The 11,473-nt window shown below is 40.3% G+C and overlaps 1 protein-coding gene across 1 annotated transcript; it reads left to right on the top strand.

Annotated features, from left to right (window-relative positions):
• Positions 1 to 327: 327 nt before the first annotated feature.
• On the top strand, positions 328 to 1,863 carry LOC121497986 (26S proteasome regulatory subunit 4-like). Its single transcript, XM_041767887.1, is given in 3 exon segments — positions 328 to 524; positions 559 to 1,327; positions 1,329 to 1,863. Coding segments are annotated over 3 exon segments (1,317 nt in total). The 3' UTR covers positions 1,680 to 1,863.
• The last annotated feature ends 9,610 nt before the right edge of the window (positions 1,864 to 11,473 follow it).

Genomic DNA, 11,473 nt, shown 5'->3' with positions numbered 1-11,473 from the left:
GCCTGATCCCACAGCTCTGAGATCATGACCTGAGCCAAAACCAAGAATTGGATGCTTGGGGCACCTGGGTGGCTCAGTGGTTGAGTGTCTGCTTTTGACTCAGGGCATGATCCCAGGATCCTGGGATCAAGTCTCACATCGGGCTCTCCACAGGACCCTACTTCTCCCTCTGCCTTCCTCTCTGTGTCTCTTATGAATAAATAAAAAATAAAATCTTAAAAAAAAAAGAATTGGATGCTCAACTGATGAGACACTCAGGTGCCCCTAACTAACTAGAATTTAAATAAAAATTTGTGGGGGGGGGGTGGTTCGAGCAGCTGAACCAAGATGGGTCAAAGTCAGAGTGGTGGTCCTGGCCCTGGAGGTGGCAACAAGGATGACAAGGACAAGAAAAAGAAATACGAACCTCCTGTATCAACTAGAGTGGAGAAAAAGAAGAAGAAAACAAAGGGACCAGATGCTGTGAGCAAGCTTCCACTGGTGACACCTCACACTCAATGCTGGTTAAAATTATTGAAGTTAGAATTAAAGACTATCTTCTAAAAAAAAATAAAAAATAAAAAGTAAAGACTATCTTCTCATGGAGGAAGAATTCATTAGAAATCAGGAACAAATGAAGCCTTTAGAAGAAAAGCAAGAGGAGGAAAGATCTAAGGTGGATGATCTGAGGGGGACCCCAATGTCAGTAGTAACCTTGGACGAGATCATTGATGGCAATCATGTCATTGTGTCTACATCTGTGGGCTCAGAACACTACGTCAGCATTCTTTCCTTTGTAGACAAGGATCTCCTGGAACCAGGCTGCTCCATCCTGCTCAACCACAAGGTGCATGCTGTCATAGTGGTGTTCATGGATGACACAGATCCCTTGGTCACAGTAATGAAGGTAGAAAAGGCCCCCCAGGAAACCTATGCTGATATCCGGGGGTTGGACAACCAAATCCAGGAAATTAAGGAATCCATGGAGCTTCCTCTCACTCATCCTGAATATTATGAAGAGATGGGTATAAAGCCCCCAAAGGGGGTCATTCTCTATGGTCCACCTGGCACAGGTTAAACCTTATTAGCCAAAGCAGTAGCAAACCGAACCTCAGCCACTTTCTTGAGAGTGGTTGGCTCTGAACTTATTCAGAAGTACCTAGGCGATGGGCCCAAACTCGTTCGGGAATTGTTTCGAGTTGCGGAAGAACATGCAACATCCATCGTGTTTATTGATGAAATTGATGCCATTGGAACAAAAAGATATGACTCAAATTCCAGTGGGGAGAGGGAAATTCAACGAACGATGTTGGAACTGTTGAACCAGCTGGATGGATTTGATTCAAGGGGGGGATGTGAAGGTCATCATGGCCACAAACCGGATAGAAACCTTGGATCCAGCACTATCACACCAGGCCGCATTGACAGGAAGATTGAGCAGCCCTGCCAACGAAAAGACTAAGAAGCGCATCTTTCAGATCCGCACAAGCAGGATGACGCTGGCTGATGATGTGACCCTGGACTTGATCATGGCTAAGGATGACCTCTCTGGTGCCGACATCAAGGCCATCTGCACAGAGGCTGGTCTGATGGCCTTGACAGAGCATCGGATGAAAGTAACAAATGAAGACTTCAAGAAATCTAGAGAAAATGTTCTTTATAAAAAACAAGAGGGCACCCCCGAGGGACTGTATCTCTAGCAGACCAGAGCTGCCTTCAAGGAGATGGTTGGGCATATCCCGACCCCTCCGAGGGAGGAGGTGGGGGAAGCTTCCAGAGGAAACCATGTTCCAGTCGATCTTTCTTAGCAAAACCTCCCATGTGCCTTTTTGCTTGTGATGTGTAGGACACCCCTGGCCTGCCTTCATCTGTGGGTCATGGGCAGTGCTCTGTCCCCAATAAAGCGTGCTCCCTCGCCAAAAATATATATATAAATAAATAAACATTGGGGGAAAATACTAAAGAAAAAAAGGGGTAAAAAACAAAAAGCTGCTAGAAGGAGCCTTAATAATAAATGCAAGAGATGTGTGAAAAATGTAAATGGGGATCCCTGGGTGGCGCAGCGGTTTGGCGCCTGCCTTTGGCCCAGGGCGCAATCCTGGAGACCCGGGATCGAATCCCACATCAGGCTCCCGGCGCATGGAGCCTGCTTCTCCCTCTGCCTGTGTCTCTGCCTCTCTCTTTCTCTCTGTATGACTATCATAAATAAATAAAATTTTTAAAAAAATGTAAATGTTTTTCTTTTTTTTTTTTAAAGATTTTATTTATGTATTCATGAGAGACACACAGAGAGAGGCAGAGACACAGGCAGAGGGAGAAGCAGGCTCCCCATGGGGGAACTCAATCCCAGGACCCCGGGATCATGATCTGAGCCAAAGGCAGACACTCAACCCCTGAGCCACTCAGGAGCCCCCGTAAATGTCTTTCTTTCTCTAAGTGGGTGTGAAACATGCATTCACACCCAGGGTGTGAACACTAAGGGTAGAACACTAAGTATTGTAACCATGTTGGTCTTTCCAGGCTAATGTACAGGTTTTAATGCAACTCTTTTTTTTTTTTTTAAGTGATCCCCACACCCAATATGGGACTCACACCCACTACCCTGAGATCACGAGTCACACACTTTACCAACTGGGCCAGCCAGGAGCCCCTTAATACAATTATAACCAAGATGAGGGGAGGGTCTTTTACATCATTATTGAAATATATTGATATATGATAAATTTCACATGTTGAAAGTGTATAATGTCGTAAAGGTGACATGCACGCTCATGTCAAACCATGACCACAATCAGGAGAGTGACTTATCCATCACTCATACCCCATCTAATCTCTCCCTTCCTTCGTTCTTTGCCTCCCTCCCCTCCTTCCCTGCTCTTCAGGCAACCACTGATCTGCTTCCTTTCATCAATAGCTCCTTTTCCATCTTTTTCCCCCCTTAATAAGCTCTACGCTGAACACGGAACTTGAACTCACAACCTGGATAGCAAGAGTCACATGCCCTCTCCACTGAGCCAGCCTGGCACACTCTGTAGCTCCTTTTCATTTCCTATTCATTGTATGGATATACTAAAGTTTAGCAAATACCTGAATGTGCAAATATGAAATCCAACAATAATGAGGATTGCTGTATAGATCGAGATGTATCATCAAGAACTGACTTTCTCGATTGTGGGGCTGGCAAGCCCAGAATCCCCAAGGGCAGCCGGTCAGGAGGGGCGAGCTGGAACTCTCCACAGACCCGAGCTGAAGTACCCAGGCAGAATTTTTCTCTGGGGGATCCTTCACAGAATCCTCCACCCTCCTCTTTAAAGCCTTTCAACTCTTTGAATTAGGCCGGCTCCGATTATGTAGGATAATCTCCTTTATTTAAAATCAATTGCCTGTGAACTTGCATCATTCCACAAATCATCGTCCGGGCAACACCTAGGTTAGCATTTGAAAAAACTGAGGTCTGTAGCTTAGCCAGGTGGACACATCAAAAGTCACTGGACGAAATCACGCCGCCGTTGTAACATTGAAGACAGAGAAGTGTGATAAAGACTATGTATTATCCAGTTTCACTTTTAATAATGAACAGGACAACGCAAGAGCCAGTGTTTTTGTGCTGGAAAATTCTTGCCAGTGAAAGGAACAATGAAACCAGCAAAACTGAAAGGGCGTAGCACTTCTGTCCCTCCTGCAAATGCATTTAAAGATGCAGGAGGTTTTGTTTAAGGAAAGCTCAATTCAAAAAAGCTGGAACAGTCCCAACACTTGGATTGGCCTATTTCACAACAAGCTTTTATTGAAGCGCACTCTGAAATTGCTTAGCCAAAGAGGAATTTCCCACACTGTTACACATTTAGAAGGCTAAGACTTGTACACAGAAATGATTGAGCTACTTTCTGGATTCGATCAGAGGAAAACAGTGGATGCAGTTCCTTTGTCAAATGGTGTGTAATGTTCTAGAATAGTTGCCATTTCTTTTAACACTGGGAGCTGGTCGTTGAGGAAACAGCAGACTTGCATTCTGGATGAAACCACAGACGCCTCTCAAGGGAGTTGCTTGGGGTCGCTATGGGCGTGCTGACACTTCTTACTTTGTGAGTCGCCCCTGCAAACCACAAAGCCTGTCAGTATTCTGGGAGTGGTAAAAAGGCCTTTTCGCAAATAAATTTTGCCTGGAAAGGAACGCTTCATTCTCTGCCCGGATGGACCTCCTGCAAAGCTGATTTTGCAAACTTAAGTGGTAGAGAAAGCTCTCCGTTTTGTCATCATCGTTCAATGCTTTTTACCTAGACAGGCAGACAATACTTGCCCCACATTCCTAAAAGATGTTTTGTCAACATTCATAAAAGTCACTAACTTTATCAGAAGCAGGCCTCTCCATCACTGCATTTGAAAGAGTTTACCTGGAAATGGGAAAGCAGTATATGAAGCGCTTCTCACTGGCTTTCAAAGGACAATTCCTAAACCATTTCTTCAAACTAACTGCAGAAGTCTTACTATTTCTGAATGAGAGAAAGCAAGCCCACTTCTGGAAACTCTTTGAAGGAAAAGATTTTATCCTTGGGTTGGTTTACTCAGCAGCTATCTTTAACCTTATGAAGATGTCCTCCTATCCAAAGTCCTGAGATGACCATTTGTGATGCTCCTAGAAAATTTACAAGCTTTCTTGGTTGCTGCCAATACAGAAGATCACGGAGCCAGCAATATCCTTGCAAATGATCAAAAGCTGGGGAAGAGTTTTAGCAAGACAGAGTGCAGACACAAGATGCTCTAGCAATTTCTTTGCAGAGAGCCATTTGCCAACAACTGGAAATACTTCATAACTCTATCAAAAGTTATTTCAATCTTTAGGGCATCAAAATTGAACCATAAATCCACAATTCTTTCCTCTCTGAGATAATGTATTTCTGAGTTGTGACCCAGCTAAGGATGAGCTCATTGTTCTTAGGACAAAAATACTTTCTACAAGTAGAATTTAACTAAAGGAGCTTTGAAGAATTCTAGTATTCTTTGAGAAAACCATGTCTTCATCTAGTAAAGCAAGCCTTGGGTGCTGAGATATGTATCTACACAGATCAAGATTTTCAGGATTTACACCACAAAAAAAGCTGCTAGAAATATTTTCATATAATCTTTGCATGTGTGGACATTTTAGGTTTTAATTTCTCCTGTATAAATACTTAGGAGTGGAATTGGAGTCAGGGTAGGCATATGTTTGACTTTACAGTGTTATAAACTGTTGGTATAGCTGTATATTGAACTTTATATAACAGATGGCCATTTTCCCAAATGGCCTACCATTTTGAATTCTACGAGCAATAAATAAAAGGTCTAGTTCTACAGCCTTGACATTTGCACTGTCAGTAGTTTTCATTGTAGCCACCCTGGTGGGTATGTAGTATCTTCTTGTGGTTTTGATTTGTATTCCTCTGCTGACTAATGTTGAGCACTTTTTCGTGTGTGCTTTTTCTCCGAATCTAGATACCTTCTTTTTTTTTTTCATAAAGGGTCTGTTTAACACTAGACTTTTAATTGGGTTGTTTTTTTCTTATGGATTTATCCTTTATATCTTATGAGTGCAAATCCTTTATTGGAAATACATTTTGTGAATATTTTTTCCCAACTTGTGGCTTGTCTTTTCATTTTCTTTTTTTTTTTTTTTTTTGTCTTTTCATTTTCTTAACAGTGTCTTCTGAGCAGACATTTTAATTTTGATGAAGTCCAACTTAGCATTTTTTTCACCCTCCGTTTATACTTAATGTCCTGTGAATCCTAAGAAATCTTTCCTTACCCTTAAGTCATACAGATATTCTCCTTCATCTTCTTCTGGAAGCTTTTACTAGAAGCTTTTTCTAGCTTCTTCCAGAAGTTTTACATGTTGTATTTAGATCTGTGATCCATCTTGAATTAATTTTTGTATGTAGTGTGAAGTAAAAGTTGACGTTCTTTTTTTTTTTTTTTTTTTTTTATGATAGTCACAGAGGGAGAGAGAGAGAGGCAGAGACACAGGCGGAGGGAGAAGCAGGCTCCATGCACCAGGAGCCCGATGTGGGATTCGATCCCGGGTCTCCAGGATCGCGCCCTGGGCCAAAGGCAGGCGCCAAACCGCTGCGCCACCCAGGGATCCCTTTTTTTCTTTTTTTTTTTTAAGAAAGAGAGAGATAGCATGCACACATGAGAGTGGGGAGCAGCAAAGGGAGAGAGAGAGAACCTTAAGCAGGCTCCACACCCAGCATGGAGCCCTCCAAGTGGCTGGATCTCACCACCGTGAGATCATGACCTGAGACGAAATCAAGAATCAGTCTCTTAACCTACTGAGCCACTCAGGCACCCCAAGGTTCATTTTTTTAAAAACATTGAATACCTAGATTCTAAACATTATTTGTTGAGAAGATTGTCTTTTCCCCATTGAATGCCTTACTACCATTATAAACCAATTAACTATGTATATAAGGAATTACTCCCAGAATGCCTCCTCTGTTTCATTGATCTATATAGTTATCCTTACAAGAGCAAACAGCCTTGATTCCTGCAGTTTTATAATAAATCTTGAAATCATTTATTTTTCAAGATTGTTTTGGCTATTTGGCTTGCATTTCCATATAAGTTTTTAAACCATCTTGTCGGGATCCCTGGGTGGCGCAGCGGTTTGGCGCCTGCCTTTGGCCCAGGGCGCGATCCTGGAGACCCGGGATCGAATCCCACGTCAGGCTCCCAGTGCATGGAGCCTGCTTCTCCCTCTGCCTATGTCTCTGCCTCTCTCTCTCTCTCTCTCTGTATGACTCTCATAAATAAAAAAAAAAAAAAAAAAAAAAAAAAACCATCTTGTCAATTCTACTAAAAAGTTTGCTGACGATATGATAATTGGTTTGAGTCTATAAATTTGGAGAGGATGACATCTTAACATCCACAAACCTGGGGTGTGCCTCAGAAAAAGAAGAGCAAGAGACAACTGAACATATCGATATCGATAAAGCACAAAATGCAATAGACAGACTTAATGGACAAGTCAGTGAGGAGACTTTGAAAGGAGAATAGAAATATTACAAACTCTATCAACCATTTTCTCTGAAGAGATTCAAAACGATGGCCCAAATCCCACCTACGTAGACAGAGCGTATCATGTGTGAATAAAAAGTTTTAGCTCTTCCTTCTCATCTTTATGATTTTTTATTTCTTTTCCTTGGCTTATTATTGCACTGGACTTCCAATACAGTGTTAAGTAGAAATAGTGAGAGCAGACATCCATTTTGTGTTCATTCTCTTAGGGGGAAAATGTTCAACATTTCACTGTGAAGTATGATAAAGGCTGTGGGTTTTTCATAGGTGTTCATCAGTTTGTTACAGTTTGTTGAGTTTTGTTTATTATGAATATTGATCATTGAATGTTGACAGGTGCTTTTTCTGCTTTCATTTGGACATTTGTGTTTTTTCCTTCATTCTGTAATGTGAATTATACCAATTTTTAAATATTAGTCAAATTTGAATTGAGGATAAACCCCACTTAGTCATGATGTATTATCATTTTTACGCATTGATAGATTTAGTTTGCTAATATTTCTAAAGAATTTTTTGTTTATGCCAATGAGGGATATTGTTTTTTTTTTTCCTTGTAAAGTCCTCATCATATCATAAACCAGTGCTCATAAAACAGATTGGAAAGCATTCCCTTTTCTATTTTCTGAAGTAGTTTGTGTAAGATTGGTGTTATTTCTTCCTTAAACATTTGATAGAATTGACTTAAAAGCTGTCCGAACCTGGAGTTTTCTTTGTGGGAGTGTTTTATTTTTTTTTTAATTTTTATTTATTTATTTATGATAGTCACAGAGAGAGAGAGAGAGAGGCAGAGACACAGGCAGAGGGAGAAGCAGGCTCCATGCACCGGGACGAATCGTCGGGATCGAATCCCGACGTGGGATTCGATCCCGGGTCTCCAGGATCGTGCCCTGGGCCAAAGGCAGGCGCCAAACCGCTGCGCCACCCAGGGATCCCTGTGGGAGTGTTTTAAATGATAAGTTCAATGTCTTCATAGTTGCAGGGCTAGCTATTCAGATTTTCCATTTCTTCTTGTGTCAGTTTTGCAAAGTTTTGTTGTCAAAGAATTTGCTCATTTTGGCTAAACTGTTAAACATATTGGAATAGAGCTGTCCATACTATCCCTCCTTATATTTAATATTTGTAAAATCTGTGGTGATATTTCCTCTTTCATTCCTATTATTGGCTATTTGTATTTTCAGATCTTTTCCCCTTTTTTTTTTGTTTTTTAAGCTTTTATTTATCTATTTGAGAGAAAGAGAAGGAGCAGGGGGAGGGGCAGAGGGAGAGGGAGAAGCAGACTCCCCACCTAGCAGAGAGACCAATATGGGGCTGGATCCTGGGACTCCAGGATCATGACTTATGCTGAAGACAGATGCTTTTTTTTTTCGACAGAGACAGCACACAAGCAGGTGGATCAGCAGACAGAGGGAGAGGGAGAAGTAGGCTCCTTGCTGAGCAGAGAGCCTGACTGGGTCTCAATCCCAGGCTTCTGGGATCATGACCTAAGCCAAAGGCAGATGCTTAACCGACTGAGCCACCCAGGAGCGCCTCAGTTCTTTTTTCTCATCAGTCTTGCTATCAATTATACTCATCCTTTTAGTCTTTCCAATGAATTAACATTTACCTTGATTTTCCTATATTAGCAATTTTCATTAGTTTTATTATTTCCTTTTTCTGCATATTTTGAGCATAATTTCCTCTTCCTTTTTTACCTTCTTAAGCTAAAAACTTAGCTAATTTTAAAGCTTTTTTCCATTCCTTTATAAAGCATTGAAATTTATAAATTTCCATCTACACACTGCTTTAGCTGCATCACAAAATGTTTTATCATTCCCTTTGCAATATTATCTAATTTCCCTTGGGGTTTCTACTTTAACTCAGAATGTTTTTTTCAGAAGTGTACTTAATATCCAAATATTTAGAGATTTTTTTTTAAAGATTTATTTATTTGAAAGAGAGGGTACAAAAAAGAAAAAAGAAAGAAAGAGAGAGTACAGTGGGGAGGGGCGGAGGGAGAGAGAGAATCTTTTAATTTTTTTTTTTTTGAGAGAGAATCTTAAGCAGACTCCCTGCTGAGTTGAGCTCAGAGCCAGATATGGGCTGGATCCCATGGCCTAAGCCCAAACCAAAAGTCAGGACCTTAACCAAATCACCCAGGCACCCTGTTACGGATTTTTTTTTTTTTTTAGGTATCTTATGGTTATTGATTTCTAATTTATTTTTGTCATTTCAACATAATATACTATGCATGTTTTTCAATCTTTAAAATTTCTTGAGATTTGTTTTGTGGCCTAGAATATTTTGGTGAATATTCCATGTGCACTTGGATGTGTATTTTTCAGCTGTTAGGTCTAATTGGCCAACAACGTTCAGTCCTTCTTTATCATTACTGATATTTGTGTACTTACTTTATTACTAAATGATGTTAAAATCTCCAACTCTGTGAATGTATCTATTTCTTTTTTTAAAAAAAGATTTATTAAAAAAAAAAAAAAGATGTATTTATTCAGAGAGAGAGAGAGGCAGAGACACAGGCAGAGGGAGAAGCAGGCTCCATGTAGGGAGCCCCATGTGGGACTCGATCCCAGGGCTCCAGGATCACACCCCAAGCTGCAGGCAGTGCTAAACTGCTGCGCCACCGGGGCTGCCAATGTATTTATTTCTATTTTTGGTTCTGTCAATTTTTGTTTTGCATATTATAAAACTTTTTTATTAGGAGGATACATGCTTAGGATTGCTATGTCTATCTGAAACTGATTTTTTTTTCTTCTTTATGAAATGTCCTTATCTTTGGTTATACCCCTCATCTTGAAATCACTTTGATATTAAAAATAGCCATAACAGGGGCACCTGGCTGGCTCAGAGGAATGTGTGACTCTTGATCTCAGAGTCATGAGTTCAAGCCCCCTGTTGGATGTAGAGATGATAGATAGATAGATAGATAGATAGATAGATAGATAGATAGATAGATAAAGCAGGCACACATGCACACACGCACTTGGGTGGCTCAGTTGGTTAAGTGTCTGCCTTCACCTCAGGTCATGACCCCAGGGTCCTGGTATTGAGCCCCATACCCCTGCTGAGCAGGGAGCCTAATTCTCCCTCTCTCTGCTCATGCTCTCCCTGTCTCTCATAAATAAATAATAAATAAAATAATAAATAGTAAATAAATAATAAATCTTACAAAAAATAGCCACAACAGATTTCTTATGTCTAGTGTTTGCATGGTATATGCTTTTCCATCCTTTTACTTCTGCCTTTTTCTATTTAATAGGCATCTCTTGCAAATAGCCTATAGTTAGCTCTTGTTGTTTCCATCCAGTTTGATTATCTCTGCCTTTCAATTGCTTAGTCCATTTTCACTTATTGTAATTATTTATATGGTTGAGTTTAAGTCTATCATCTTATTGTTTTCTAGTATTTCACCTAATCTTTGTTCTTCTATCCTGCCTTATTTTGAGTTTTTTTTTTATATTTCCTCTCTCTGAAGTTAGTATTCCATGTCCTCTACTGGCTTTTCAGCTATTCTTCCTTGTATTATTTAATGACTGCTCTGAGGACTACAATATGCATCTTTTTTTTTTACAATATGCATCTTTAACTTATCACAGTTTACTGTGAATTAACATTATACTAGTTTAAGTGTAATACAAGAATCTCAAAACCATATAATTTCACTTAGTTTGTGCTATTGTCATATACTTCACTTTTACATATATTCGAAACCCCATAATATGTGTATTGCTTTTGTTTTAGACAGTAGCCTTTCAAAGAGAGTATTATTTACCACTTCTAGTGCTCTTTAGTTCTTCCTGCAGATCTAGCTTTCCATCTGACATCATTTCCCTTCAGTCATTTCTCTTCAGCTAAAATTTTTCTTTAGCATTTTTTTTAATCTTAAGTGTGCTAATGAATTCTCTCATCTTCACTTATTTGAAAGTGACTTCTCCTTTGCTTTTTAAGAATACTTTTGTAGAGGGATCCCTGGGTGGCGCAGCGGTTTGGTGCCTACCTTTGGCCCAGGGTGCGATCCTGGAGACCCGGGATCGAATCCCACATCAGGCTCCCGGTGCATGGAGCCTGCTTCTCCCTCCGCCTGTGTCTCTGCCTCTCTCTCTCTCTCTGTGACTATCATAAATAAATAAAAAATTAAAAAAAAAAAAAAAGAATACTTTTGTAGATATAGAATTCTGGATTGCTTTTTTTCATTTAGCATTTTATAGGTATTGTCCACTGTTGGGTGCCTGGGTAGCTCAGTTAAGCTTCCAACTCTCGGTTTTGATTCAGGTCATGATCTTATGGGTCATGGCATTGAGCCTGGCATCGGGCTCTAAGCTCCGTGCTCACCAGGGAATCTGCTTAGATTCTCTCCTGTTGCCCTCCCCTCACTCATGCTAAAATAAATGAATAAATTTTAAATATATATATATAAATATTATATATAATCATCCATTGTCTTACGTTT

This window comes from Vulpes lagopus, chromosome 8, assembly GCF_018345385.1.
Source record: "Vulpes lagopus strain Blue_001 chromosome 8, ASM1834538v1, whole genome shotgun sequence".
Classification (NCBI taxonomy): Eukaryota; Metazoa; Chordata; class Mammalia; order Carnivora; family Canidae; genus Vulpes; species Vulpes lagopus.
This window is presented reverse-complemented; position numbering and strand designations above follow the sequence as displayed.